This window comes from Apis florea, unplaced genomic scaffold, assembly GCF_048593485.1.
Source record: "Apis florea isolate Af1SG1 unplaced genomic scaffold, ASM4859348v1 contig_3783_pilon, whole genome shotgun sequence".
NCBI lineage: Eukaryota > Metazoa > Arthropoda > Insecta > Hymenoptera > Apidae > Apis > Apis florea.
Window position 1 is genome coordinate 1 of NW_028256851.1, and position 15,521 is coordinate 15,521.

At 33.7% G+C, this 15,521-nt stretch overlaps 1 protein-coding gene and 1 long non-coding RNA gene across 2 annotated transcripts in view; one reads left to right on the top strand and one right to left on the bottom strand.

The window, feature by feature from the left end:
- Positions 1-1,472: 1,472 nt before the first annotated feature.
- Positions 1,473-15,521, top strand: part of LOC100870217 (semaphorin-1A) — a gene marked incomplete at its 5' end in the record, with an annotated part of 40,527 nt that continues 26,478 nt past the window's right edge. Inside the window, 3 exons of the mRNA XM_086915416.1 lie at positions 1,473-1,577; positions 3,347-3,435; positions 3,890-4,031. Of these exons, the coding sequence (XP_086771542.1) occupies positions 1,473-1,577; positions 3,347-3,435; positions 3,890-4,031 (336 nt within the window). The remainder of the gene's footprint in view (positions 1,578-3,346; positions 3,436-3,889; positions 4,032-15,521) is intronic.
- Positions 6,085-7,667, bottom strand: LOC147656396 (uncharacterized). The gene is made up of 2 exons (XR_015294507.1): positions 7,039-7,667; positions 6,085-6,379 (listed from the first exon to the last, which is right to left on the bottom strand). It is a non-coding gene; the product is annotated as an uncharacterized LOC147656396 (long non-coding RNA).

The window sequence follows — 15,521 nt, forward strand, 5'->3', positions numbered from 1 at the left end:
GAGAAATGACGTCAAATTCTCGGAATCTCCGAAATTCTTAGAAATGACGTCGAATTCTCGGAATCTGTAGAATTCTTGGAACTCGGGCCTGGTTCTGTGTATTTCTAAAGTTCTTGGAACTGACGTCAAATTCTTTGAATTTTCCATGCGCTCGAGCAATACATCGAAACTTTTCGTCAAACATTCGATTTTCTATTAGGATAACGTAATTTAAATGGAGTTTTTTTCACATTTATCACATATCTATCGTTCTCCTACTTACTTTTTTACCATTTTTTTGACTGTTGCCGTTTTTTTAGAGTTTTAGAAGTTTTTTTTTTGCTGTATATATAAATTTTGATATTCACTTTTTTCACACTTATCTTCTACCTGGAATGCTACTTTTTTTATTGCATTTTTTTAATTTTTTAGGGATTCAGTAATATATTAGGTGTTTTATTTTTATTATTTGGAATATCTCGGTATAATAATTTTAAAAATATTTTAAGGCGAAATTTTAATGATTTTGATAATTATAGACTTTGGAGATAATTATAGTTTGTTTTATAAAATTGTTGTATAAAAGTGTAACTAGTAAGAATTGAATTTTTTTATGTAAGTTCGCGCAAATTATTTTCTGAAGAATTGTTTAGTGGTTGTCGTATCGAAGTAAACTATCTGTAAACTATTTGTAAATCTGTAAACTACAGTTTTGTCGATTTATTGATATTATTGTATTGAATATATCTTAAACATTTTTAGTTTTAAATATCGTTCAGATAATTGCAATATTTTTATCTTTGAAAGATAGTAGTCTTTATTTAAAAAGACCTCTTTATATGCAGCATTGAACCAATTGAAAGTATCCAAACCAATCGATATAATACAATTGAAAAATTCAAGCCTATCTCTGCTATAAATATTCATTAACTAAACACACTTGCCCAACATTTTTCACACCCAATATCCAATCTCCATCCCCGTCCAACTTCACAAATTCAACCCCCTTCACTCCCATCCTAATCATCCTTATCGAACATAGGTTCGATTCGTATCTACGCGTCTCCAACCTCTCCTCCCTCTAATCCCAACAGCGAAAATGAATACTAATTGTGAGTACACGAGTCCCATGTGAATTTCGGTACTCTTTAATTGCCAGGCTCGAAGCCAGCGCCAATTCCTCCGCTTTCGGGCGCATAGCTGTAATCCCCCGTCGCAGAGCCGGGTGTTGCGATCGTTGAACCGTGGGCAGAGACAATGCAACGGTGATTAGGCACAGCCGCGAGCAGGGTGGTGGCGCGTTTCGCGAACGATTTCCGGCCGGAGCGCCACGTTGGAAATGAAGTGGAAGGCGCCTTTAGCGGATTTCGTTTCAGCTGTAGCTCACCCAGTCCTCGTTTAACCGGTGTAAAATGCCAGGAGGGTGGTTGAGGGAGGGGTGAGGGGGTGGATGTGACTACGACTGACAGGGACACGTTTTATGCATGTTTCAGAGGGGCAGCTGTACGCGGCGACGGTGGCCGATTTCTCTGGTGGCGAACCGCTGATTCACAGGGACAAGATCCGCACCGAGCGCTCGGATTTGAACCAGCTGAACGGTAATGGAACTCGCGCAAATTGCATTAGAATATTCGTGCACGAGGCGCGTACAACGGTGGAATTTTATCGTGCGCAGGGATTTTACCGCGTTTCTAAATTTCAATTAGCCGCGGATTCGATTTGTTCGTCGTGCTAGAGAAAAGGGTTTCGAAGGGGTGGTGGAAGAAGAGAATTTGAGAATTATTACGTACGTACGATTTTGCATCACGATATATGTACATATATCGTAGGACTCGTGTTATCTGAATTTTTTTTTTGTGGAATTTGAGATATTTATTTTTTTCACTTTTCGTTTTATGCATTCGACGGTGATTCTTCGCTATTGATTCTTTAATTAGCTGGTTGTATATATACTTAATGATTATAGAATTCATTCGTGAAGTTAAAAATTTTCTTCGATATTTATTCATTTATTCTTTGATCCAATTTAATATAATTCTACGCCATTTAATCAAATTTTTTTTTAAATAACCGATTAGCAAAATTCTAAATTATTACCACGATTCCGATAGCAAATTATTAAAAATACCACTTAAACGATCGTAACCTTGTCGTTCAATTAATGAACGAGCCGAAATAACCGCAATCCAGATGCATGGAACAACAGCAATCCATTTGACTATAAAATATTGATAGAGAAACGCGTAACCATAATATTGATTTTCAAGCTAGAAAATAATTTTTCCACCAGCTATTTATACCCGTTTTAAATTGCCGTTCGGTGAATTGAAATATTCGATATTTATTTAATCGACGTTTTAACGGCTACTACGTTTGGAAAACCGATCGCGACGGTGTACGTACAACAATTTTCCACGCCACATTCGAATCTCTCTATCGTGCGTCACATCCATATAAAATTTTACGACATCGTCGCGCGTGAAAAATTATCGCTGTTTTATTTGTTTTGCGCCTCGTGTACAGTACGACTTGAAACGTGTACATAAGAAAATTTTTGTATAAATTACACGCAATGCAATTTGCATTTGCTTCTTCCTCCTTTTTTCCTCTTTTTCTTTTTCTTTTTTTTTTTTTTTTCATCATCGTTTATCCTTCTATTCTTTCACCGATAAATTTCCAAATATTATTTATCGGCTGATCGCTAGTCGGCTGACGCCAATTTTTTGTATAAATTGCATAATCCGTTTAATGCTTGCGGAATTTTTGATCGATCGCAATTTCCACGGGGGTGGTAGGAGGGATAGGCGATCTCCCGTTGGCAATTTATCATACTGGCCGCTCTTTCGAAATTACCAAGTTATTGGAAGATCCATCTATGGCCCCGAAACGAACGGATAATTTCGTTTGCGTCGTAAAATACGTGGAAATCGAACGAGAGATATAATTAGAAGAGGAAAAGGAGAAACGTTGGAGGAAGGTATTAGATTGTCTCGAAAGTTCTTTTCAATTTTTTTTTTTTTTTTTTCTATACAGATGTCTAGATCGTTTTTCTAGAATTTCTATTCTTATTCTTTAGATCAACGGTGGAGATGGATTCTTATTGTTGGGACGTATGATTTGAAAATGATTTATTCGTGAAATATTTAATTAATGTCGTTCAAAGAATCGATTTCGTTGTGAAAAATTATCGTAATTGAATGTCTAATTAAACAAAAAACGGATGTGTTACGATATCGATAAAAAAAAGAAACCAGAAGAAAAGAACTTTGGAACAATTTAATACTTCGTGGATATGAATAAATAGCAGAGAATTTAAATTTGGGAAGAGATTTTTTTTGTAATTTTGATTCAAACTTTGTTATTTCAGGCCCGAACTTTGTCAGCTCGTTTGCATACGAAGATTACGTCTTTTTCTTTTATCGAGAAACAGCTGTCGAGTACATGAATTGCGGCAAGGTAAGACTCGATTATTTTATCGTAAAACGTTTTTGTGTTTCACTTTTTATCTTAATATAATTATTAGAAATAATACTTTGATCGTTGCTATTGTTTTCAAAATTTCCTACTATTAAAACATTGATAAAAGTTTCGAAAAAGAATTTTAAACATTCGATAAATTATCTCACAAACAAACAAACAAAAAATATCCCATCGATATATCGTCGCTTTTAAATAATCAACAAAAGCGCAATACATTGTTCCACCGCACAAATCCACAACCTATTTTCTTCCAATCCATCCTCAAATTTTCACGCGCCAAGTCTTTCACCCTCGGTCCCCTCCCCAGCCTCGCAAAGTAGCCGAGTATAATAGCTCGGTACGCAGGTTGGAGGAGAGCAAGACGGTCCCATCAAAGGGCGGAAAAATATCGAAGGATTGTTCGAAAGGTTCGTGCCCATTTGTGTTTTAGGCGGTGTACTCGCGGGTCGGTAGAGTGTGCCAGCACGACAAGGGCGGACCTCATGCGTTCAACGACAGATGGACGAGCTTCCTGAAAGCGAGGCTCAACTGTTCCGTGCCCGGCGAATACCCTTTCTATTTCAATGAAATACGTGAGTACGCGTGTGCACATATCATGTATATATATATACACACACGTATATACAGCCGTAAGTTCGCCACGCTATGACGTTTGCCGAGAACTCTCGTCGAGTGCACTCTCCGGACCCTGTGTACCGGACAGAGGGGTTGGCCTGACCCGGTGTATTAACCTTGCAGACTTATCGAGTAGGATTGGGCCAATTTTGCGAACAAACTGGACTGGAGAAATTTATCGTTTATCCCGTGAATTTTTATTTTTGTTTTCCATCGCGTGGAAATTTGATGAAGAGGAAAGTATATTTTTGGAAATTTTGATTTAATTTTGGGGTATACTTTTTTTTTTCAATTGATTAAGATTTCTTGTGAGATGAATTTTACAGGTGATAGAGTTTTAAGTAAATATTTCGTTCGTGGTGGTATGGATTCAGATTGTATTAGAATAGTGAAATTGGAAATGATGAGAATTAGATTGTTTTTGAAAGGATAGAGTTTATATATTTCGTATATTTCGGGTATTTTTCTTGAATTGAATTTAAATAGGAAAGGAGAATGTTCAAAGTGAGAATAATTGGAAATATATTGCGATTAATCGAGGTAAGAGGTTGGAGGAAAAATTGTGGAGTTAATTAGTAAAATGCGTAAAATTAAATTTCGTTGAAGAAGGATTCAACATTTGTGTCTCAGGGGTGCATAGTTACGAAGAATGGCTTTCGTAACTGGAAAGGTTTAGCAATGTAATCTCTAAATAGAGATCAAATTTTGGCTAAAAGCAAGGCGAATGTGTGCATAGGCTAATTGGGCTGGAGTTCAAGCTCCAAATTGTCTAACAACTCTCAAGGATCATACTCTACAATTTTGTATCCCTTGTACACGATTCACGTATAATGCAACTTGATTTTAGAAGTTTCATTACGTTTCTGTTATTCATCTCCGTTATGAGAAAAACGGAATAAAATTTCGAAAATTTCAAATAATGTTTCGCATTTCAAATAATACATCATGTAATATAACTTGTTAAAGATCTGTAAAAGAAGAGGAATTACTCTTCTATTTATTTTGAACCAAAATTTTACTGAACTCTCTATTCAATAAATAAATATTTATTAAGATAAACGTCCCAGATAGCAGACAATCTATTAATTTTTTAAAAATTAAAAAGCAAATGTGATTAAATGACTTCATTTTTAAGACTAATAATTTACTATAAATTGTTGATCCTTTTTCAAAATATGAGAAATTCAATTTTACTTTATACTGAACAAAAAGAAATTATTTGAAAATTATATATTATAAAAAGTGATAAGGAAAGAATGATTGATCAGTAGGTTAATAAAAATTTTATTGCGTTATTTATAAACTTATTTATTATTTCTTCCATTTTCTTCAACAACAATCAGTCCAAAACAAAAATACTCGACAATCAAATCTCTACAAATCTCAATACAAAAGAAAGAAAAATTAAAACGTACATTACAATTATTCGATAACGATCAAACTTTCACGAGGAGCTCTTCAAACGATACGTTGGTTCATAAACCAAAGAAAAATCTCAATCCCCCTGCCAACTTCATAAAATCCCAACTCGTTTATTCTTCATTCCAACGTCAATACGTCTGAGTAATTGCCAGCCGGTAATTTCGAGGATACAACGTAAATTGGCGAAAAGTAGAAAAAGGAAATAGAAAGCCTTCCACCCGGTTATAAATATCCTTCAAGATAAGAGACGCCTTCGATATTCCTTACGGGGGGCTTAGCAGAAATCCATTCGGCTTGATCTCTCTTTCTCTCAACCTCTCTATCTGGCTGTGTATCAACGGACGCTCGTGTAATTCTTCTTCTGGAGCACGTTTTATCCGATCGTTTCCAACGCCACTTAAAAAGAAAGGAGTGAGTGAGTAAGAGAGAGGAGAAGTACACAACGATCGTGGTGCGCAATTATGACTTAACGATAAGGTGACGAGCAAATGGATTTGATTTCCTTACTCGGCCCACCAACTCGGTTCAATTTCCATTATGTTCGTCCCATCCCCTTTCTTCGTCTCTTTTCTTCGTCTTCGTTTCTGCTCAGCGATTTTCCATTGCTGACCCACCGATTTCCTACAGCGGCCAAACTAGTTTTCCTTATCACCGCCACTTATTACATTATCATTCCTTCGGCCCGCGTTTTATAGGGCTCCTCGGCCACCCCTAATATCTTTCTGCTGCGTCACGCGAATAACAATTGAACGATTTTTCTTCAGCTTCGATTACGCTCGGCCAAAGTCTCATTTTCGTTACGACGGTGGTGGTGATGGTGGAGGTGGCTTTTCAGGGGGTTGATTCCGTTTTGCTCTTATCGTTAAGGGAGAATAGAATGTATCTGTAAAGAGAGTTTGCCGTGCGGGGAGATTGTTTGGCAAAAAAGCGATCGATTTAAATGAGAATTTCTCTCGGGGATCGATACATTTGGGATGAAATAGATGGAAAATGTTGGAATGAGGGGAAAAAAGGATGAATATGAATCGTGATTTTCTCTCTCTCTCTCTCTCTCTCTCTCTCTCTCTCTCTCTCTCTCTCTCTCTCTCTCTCTCTCTCTCTCTCTCTCTCTCTCTCTTTCTCTCGTGGAGGATAAATACGTTGGTATTTGGATTCGTAAGGATCATTTTCAAAACAGTGTGATTACGTAATATAATAAATTTTTAATGGAAGTTATATTTAAATTTTAAATGAGGGATTATTGCATTTTTATAATAGTTTGAATGGATGTTTATCCAAAGTTTTATCGACCAGAAGAATAGTAATTTCACAAGTTTTCAATGAAATAATTTTTATTTTAATAGAAATTAAAATTAAGAAAGTTTTAGAAAATGTTAGAATTAAAAGAGCATGATAGATTGAATAAAAGTGACGATGAAAATTGTATTAAAGTATTGTATCACGGTTCATAAATATATTTTATAAGTCGATTTTTCGCAATATTACCAACATTTTGGCAAAGTGTGCCAATTAACTGCACATTAATAATTTAGCAGTACTTACCAGCTTCTAATGGAGTCGGTAGATCGTAAATTCAAATTATCTATCAAAAACGTTACCTAACACGTTACAATTTAATACGCGATTTATCGTGTCATTGCTTAAATTAATACTCGACCGCACATTTTGCAAATTATCACGGCAAAATTAATTGAAATAAAATACGAAATTCCATTACATTCGTCCAACGCACTTTCGCCAAATAACGTTTCTCCAATATTATGTCTTTTATGAATTTTAGCAATTCTAAATATATTGTTGTAACAAAAATTTTTATTCGAAAGACAAATTTATCTATAACATTTAATATAACAATATGACACTACAATATTCATTATATATCTTTCATATCAAATATATTAGATTTTTACATACATTACATAATGAACTGTTCAACGTCAAATTTGAATGTTTTCTTGTACAAGTTTTAAAAATTCAATATAAATTATTCGTAAGATCAATAAAATAATCAATAAAAGACTGAAAAACAAATAATCTTCCTAATCAGTTAATCGTAATAATTTTAACCTTGCTTTTCAATGTACCAATATGATAACCTAACTAAACGATCTAAAACTTTTTGCACGGCAAAATGGGCGAAAATACATCTCCACTTCGATCCGAATGCAGCCAATGCACGAATCGCACCCATATATACTAGCAACACTATACAATTTCACACAGCGTAAAATCCCATGAATGCAAATCGAAAGAGATTCTTTAACGCGAAATCGATATAACGCGGCATAAGTGTGCGCACACAATGGTCAGTGTCAATCGACAAAGCGGGTAGAATGGTCCTCGTCATATATTGGCCCCGTGCATTAACCGGAAAGGTGGTTAGGATGGGTATCGCAACGTTTCCGCCACGCGAAGGGCAGCCGAAACGGATAAACGAAGCTTTCATTTTCGATAGCCACTCGCGCGGATATCTCGTGTCATAAACAAAGTTTTTAATCAACGAATTTTCAAAATCTCACCCACGAAACAGGTCAAGAGTCAATTGAACGGTGGGATCGTTTGTTGCACATTGCTGTTGGTACACTCTCGTGCATAAATTGTTGGATATCTTCTAATTTTGAGAGCACAACGTTCGTCTGCTGGAACTTTAATCGATTTAATCAATGTGCCGTAATGGTTTCATTGTTGTAAGAAAAGAAGGGATGTAATTTTATACATGTATTGATTGTTTGTGAATTTGTTTTTCTTTGTTTAATATTGTTTCTGTAAATATTTAGATATTTGTTTAATATTTTCGTTATAAAATTTGGAGAATAAGAATACTTTTTTAAAGTTTTCTTTATAATAATAAAATTTGTTTTCATTGCGATAAAAAAAATGAATTACCAAATTATATAATTATATCTTTTGCATTCTCGTTAATATAATACGGATTTTTTTTTGTCAATTATGCAAAATAAAATTGAATTTTCAACTATAATTAATTAACTCTATTTATTTGAAAGTAAGCAAAAGAGGAAAATGAAATTTAACGAAATTTTTAATATTTTCAATTTTTTATTTCCGTATCTTTTTTGAATAGTATTTCAATAGAACTGATTACACAATCTAGTGAAAAAGTTTTTCCCGATGCTGATCAAAAAATGTCAAAAAACATAGAACAATACGAAGGAGCACTAGATGTCCGATACATTGATACCTGTTTTATTTTTCTTTTAACGAGCTCTCCATGAACGTCAATAATATAAAAATACATTGTCAAATACAATTGCAACATATAACACAAGCGTACGTTTTAATTTCCAATTATTAAATAATTAAGCTTTCGTGCATTGGAATTCCTCTAATGAAATATTGCTCACTTTATTATAAACCGAACTTCATCAAAAATATATTTGATTTATTCCCAAATATCGTTCATGTGCTTTTTAATATTTTATTTTTAATTACATTCAATTATCGTGATAAAAAAGGTTTATAATATTCAATAAAAAGAGTGAAAGTGTCTTTTCCATATGAGAACTACATCACTTTTTAATGTAATAAAATAAAATAAAAAAATTATCATTATATAATCGAAATATCATTCGACAAATCTCAAAAAATAAAAATATTTATCGTTGATCTTCATGCAGAATTATATTAAAAAAAAAATACAACAGAAATTCTTCACAAATATTCAAATACGAGAATCATGAACGTTTTTCAATAAATAATAAAAAGAAGAAGGAAACGATATCAAAAGTAATTCATTGTCAAATATACTCAAAAACAAAAAATGTCCATCTAACTTCACCATAAAGATATCAAACAAAACCTCGAAGAAACTAGATCGTAAAAAAAATCCGAGAAATCCACGGGAAAAAACCTCCTTTCGAATCAAAGATTCGCCACAAGATTCGAAAACGAACGAGTTAAAAAACGCGTAAAAATCGCATCATTTCAACACGTCTCTCTTTCTTTCTCTCCATCAGTTTCACGATCACGCTCGGGGAATCACCGTGTCTCTCCCCGTCTCTCCCTGTCTCTCCGTCTCTCCCTGTCTCTCCCCGTCTCTCCCTGTCTCTCCCCGTCTCTCCCTGTCTCTCCCCGTCTCTCCCTGTCTCTCCCCGTCTCTCCCTGTCTCCCCGTCTCTCCCCGTCTCTCCCCGTCTCTCCCCGTCTCTCCCCGTCCTCCCTGTCTCTCCCCGTCTCTCCCTGTCTCTCCCCGTCTCTCCCCGTCTATTCTAGGCATTCATCTCCACGTTTTCAGCGATTTTCTATGCGCACACGCGCACGCTTATGTACTTCGTCACTCGATAAGTCGACTTGCTTATGGAGCAGCGACGAAATGAACCAGCCTTCGAGTGAGGAACACAATGGCCGCATTCCGCACGCCGTCGACCCGAACAGGATCGAACGGAAACCGTTGGACACGTCGCGACTGCACAAGAGAGAGAGAGAGAGAGAGAGATAGAGAGACGAAAAAAGAGAGAGAGAGAGGATACGAGAGCATGGTTCTCGTATAAACGTAGAATATTGTCGCCGCACATCGAACCGAAATCCCTATGCGACCGAGGAAAAGTTGGCTACGGTCCAGCTCGTGAGAGCCGACGTGGATCGTTGCCAAATCGCGGCTCCGGACTATCCCGCCGATTGCTCGGACAACCTACACCCCACCTACGTCTGTCTCGTTCATCTGGCTGCTGCGAAGGTCCACGGCCTCCCTCTCAGGGCCCACCCTTCGCCGCTGCCCTTTCCAGATGACGGCCGCCAACGGTCGAGGAAGAAAAAAATGTCTGGAGGGGGATGTGGACGGATAGATGGATAAAGGTTCGCGGGGAAAAGGAGGGGAGGGATAAACCGCCGCGGGAGGGGGTGGAAAGGGGAACAGCTGGCGGGTGGAAACGGCTACGAGTAAGCGGCTACGAGATGCTTTGGGTAGAGGAGATAGATTGGCTGTATAAGTCGTTGATGAAGTTGGTCGGTTTGGGTTGGTTTGGTTATACATGGCGGTTTCGTGGTGGAATGGGTCTGCTAAGGGATTGGGATGGATAGCAGGATTTTCGGTTTTTCGGGTTGAATTTCCTTTCGAATGGGGAAGAGGTGGTTGCTCCTGAGAGGGAAGCTTTTGTTTTTCTTCTTTTTTTTTTGCTTTGATACGAGACATTAAAGGATCTCCGTTGTTGCGATGGATGCTGTACTCTTAATTAGTGAATTTTTTAAATTTTCGGAAGAGAGAGTTAATGGAAGGAAGAAAAACTTGTATTCCTTGTATTCGAAACGTTTCGATGTTCTGTTCGGTATATTAATTTTATATTTAAAAAGTAATTAAAGGAATTTATAGAATGAATGAACGTTGCGAGATTTAATTATTATTCGTTGTTATCATCATTTTGGATGAAGTCCAGATTTTCTATCTTTCTTCAAGCTTATTATTTTTTGAAGATTAAATATTAAAATATAGTTGAGCGATAAATTAAAGATTGGAATAGATGTATTTTTTTATTTTTCTAAGTTTGAGTTTTTTTTTTATTTTTTTAAGACACTCATCATCGTATATATGGTTTAAAAATTTTCAAATACTTGTGATTGCATTTTTGTTTAAAAAGATATCCACCAAGTTAATAAATTGTATTGCGGTTCGTGGAGCTGAAAACAAGTAATAAAAAATATAAGTGAGTAAGGAATATCAAGTAGGGAGAATGTAAACATTTAAAATTTTCACATCAAAGGTATTATATACTTCAGGCATTCTTGAAATTAACATAAGGACATTTTCTACTGCTAGCATAGTCTAGAAATGAGCAGAAAGAAAAATAGCTCCGATTCTCTGTGTATGATATTCTTTGCGATTGTATCATCTCTCCTTTCAAGGGATTTTAAAGGATTCTTTATTCAAATACCTATGCACTGTCTATTGACTTGTACAAACATTGAGAAAATGTGAAACCAAAAGATCATATTTTTATGAATATTTATAAAACATTATGTAATTTGAATCGATTTTATTCCAATTTATATATAGATATATATACAAAATTTCAAAATGATGGATTTCGAACTTTTTATTTTTAAAATTTATACTTTTAATAAAATTGAAATTATTCACTTTTATTGGAATAAAAAAATTATTTATTCTCAGGTATGAAATTTATTGAAATGTAAATTATCAAGCTTGACCGATAATAAGAATAAATATAGAAACATTTGTTTCAATAAAAATAATTATAAGTCGCAGTTTCTCTTTTAAAAAATTACAATCTAAAAATATCAATATCGAAACAAATAACAAACATTTAGATTCAAGAGAATTAATTGTAATTAAAATTTATATCAAATAAATATACATTTAAATTGGACAAAAACACAAGTAAAAACTTTTAGATACGTTTTAGATTCTTACTTTTAGATTCGTTATACGAATCGAACGAAAGGAAAATATATATATATATATATAATTTCACTTTAAAGTATTTTAATGAAAATGTTTTACCGAACAGTCTCGATGAGAAGTTTATCTAAAGAATCATTGGATTTTCATGAACAAAATTTCAACTTTATACCGCTTCCAGTCCACTTAATTCTTCAATATGGATCACGTCGAGTTGAGTTTCACTCACGGCCAGAAATTCGAAACTTTCGTTCTTCTTTGCGTTTTCGTATCACGTATACACGGTGGAAAGTTTTTAATAACTCATGTTTTAATCGACTATCCGCCAAGTTATTAGATTTTAATAAACTTTGAAAAATATTTAAAATAAGTAGTATTTTTGTATAAAATTGAATCAATATTAACATTTTAACATATTAGGCAATATGTATATCAAGATAGAACAAAAAAGATATTCAATTTTTTTCTAATAAAATAATAAGTAAATAGTAAAAAAACTTACCTCTTTGAATTTTGAATTTCATTCTTCTTAATTCAGATATTCTAGTTCAAATTTCTTCATGAATGATCAAAATAAATTTATTTTCTTCTTAAAAAGATATTCTCAATTTCTTTGTAACTTCTTCAACAAGAATTTTAAAAATTAATTTTCTCGAAAGAAAGGCGATGTTAAAAACTTTCTTATGTATAATTTTTCACTTGCATTTAAATTAACGAATCAAAAATTTTTTATAATGATTGCATTTTTACGATTAATCATTGTAGCTCTTATCATCAAAAATTAATATTTGCAAAGCACGATATTATTCGAATGGCTTATCAATCAACCAATTGCCATTGCTGCATAATAATTAGATACCAAGTATGCCAAGCCTATATTGATTTTGCTATTGATTGAAAATTTTCAAACGTTCAAGAATTCGCGCTACTTTCAACGATATCCCTGAACTCATTCCAATAATGTTTTACATTTGGTTACCGTCACCTTGCAACGTAATAATAACGTGGCAATTGAAAGAAGAAAAATGTGGACACGGTTGACAAGCCATCGTTGTACGCTCGTTTCTCCTAGAAACATTACGATAGATAAATTTGCAATAAGTGGGACAATGTCAGTTATTATTCCAATACTACCTATTTCTGTCGCAAATCCTTACATTTGTAGCATGAACGCAATCGATATCCAACTTCGAAATTCCACTATTCCTTTCACGCAATTCCATTCACGCAATTCCATTCACCATTTTACTTTCAACACTTTCGAAATATTGAATTTCGAATTCTTCGCATAATTGATGAATTCGTATAACAGGAGAGTGATGAGTTGAAAAAGAAACTTTAAATTAATATTCAAATTTTTGCACTAGTAATTATTTTTCTACTTTATCTTCAACCAATTTCAAAATATAACACGGCCTCTTTTAAATACCATCAAGATCAATTTCAACAATCAGAAAATTTAATATAATGTTTTCTATAAAAATTAACAGTGAAAAGTCAAAGTGATTCTCTTCTCCTATTCTTAAATTATCACGTATAACAGAACATTTCGTGTAGACACGTCGCAAAAGACTATTTGCTATTATGATCGAGCATGGAAATAAGTTGAAACTCAAATATATGTTTATGTATACTCGAAATTTCCAAAATAAACGTTCCCTTCGATTCTAATGTAAATTTCACCTTTAAGCCATTGTTATTAAACTTTACACCATCCATCGAGCCATCCATCAGTCGCCTAATTATCGCTTGTCGATTTTTAATCGTCGTTAAGAGATCCATATTCCCCGATGTAACGAGGTCACAAATAATAAATGACCCATCGTCATTGGAAACCGAAAAGTCGAGGGAGGAGATTAAATTCTCAGTAAACGACAAGAGATCAGATATATATATATATATAAAAAAGTATCTGACGGATAAAATCGCACGAGAATAATACGTTTCCCGAGGCACGAAAATATTATTCGTTCAAGAATCGGGAAACTAATGAGCAGCGGTGTCAGGTAGCTTCCGGTTAAATCGAACGTAGCTCTAAAAAATATTCTGAAAAGTCTTTTTATTCTGGTATGAATCGAGACATATTTTTTTTTTGTACAATATATTTATGGATTTATTAATACGAAAGTGGAACAAAATGGAAAGAAATAAAAATGATAGGGAAATTTATGGTTCTTAAGTATATAAGGTGAGAAAAGGAAGCAGATAATGGATAATGTTTATAACAGACTAGAGACCAAGTGCACGCATTACGGTTCTATTTTTGTTCTTGAAGAAATTATGGATATTTATGCATTTATGCAAAATTTGAATGTACAAAAATTTACAGAATATAAAAAAGCACAAAATATCCAAAGTATAGAAGAAGAATGAAGCAAGTTTCTACGTAAATTTTATTCTTCTTTTCTTTAATAATGTTAATAAAAATTTGATTTTGCATAAATATCGAGTATTATTCGATTAATAAATTGTGCATTATCAAAATCAATAATTTTATATAAAATATCATGAATATATAGGATATAATGGATATAGAGCAATTTTTGTTAGGAATAAAAAAAAAAGTAAATGAAACAACGTAGTAATATGATGTTAATTTATGAATTTCCTTGTTTCGAATTTTAGAAAGATTTTTCCATTTTACTTTAGATTTTCAAACTATTCTAATTATATTGAATAATAATATTACAGCGAATCGAATATAATAAATTGCTAATCCATATACGCTATACCAAATAAATTCATCTAATTAACGATCATTGATCCGGAACATGAACATTATTTAAATATCAAATCACTTCAAGACACATGCCAGTATAATTATATCATTTGATTTTTAACGAAATCTATCTACATCGAAACGTTAAAAAATTTATCCTTCGTCAGAGATCGATACATTCTCGGAGACCTCGATTTTAATAATCGTATCGTATCGAGATTGCTTGTCAGAAAATTATGGCGAAAGGGTTAACCAAACTCCTTTGCATCCTTCGGATGCAAAAATTGGTCGAATAAGCTCCACGACACATAGATAAAATATAGAGATCGTTGCATGCAAAGTAGTTGTAATCTTTGATTCTTTATTAATCGTAATTCGCATCGAGACCGAGCAATATACATGGATATTCAACGATCGTTTACTTTGCCAAAGAGTTCGATATGTTCTTATTTCGATCCTTAATGAAACGCCTCCATAAAGGGAAATAGGAGATCAGGGAGGGAATTCGGGACGATATTTGGCGACCATCTATTGCTATACCCGTATCGAATATCTTGGCCCGTTTAGCTTATGAAAATATTTTATTTTTACGAATAAATGCAAGAAAAGGATGGCTTAATAATCTCGTTGTTTTCTAAAGAGCAAAAAATTATTTAAAAAAGATTAGAATCTATAGAACTAATAATTAGTTTTGAATAATTTAAAATAAATTAAAATGTGTGGCATATTTTAGCATTTGTTTAAACGAGCATTAGTTCCGGAGAAAAAAATAGAACAAGCTCTCCTTGAGGTATAGAATATTAATGGCATGTACTTTCAAATTTAATTATCAATTTTATTATTTGATTTTTATTAAAAATTAAAGTTATTTGCGTTTGTTGAATATTCATTTTTTTTAATGCCATACGATATAAAAGTTTCGATGCTTATTTTT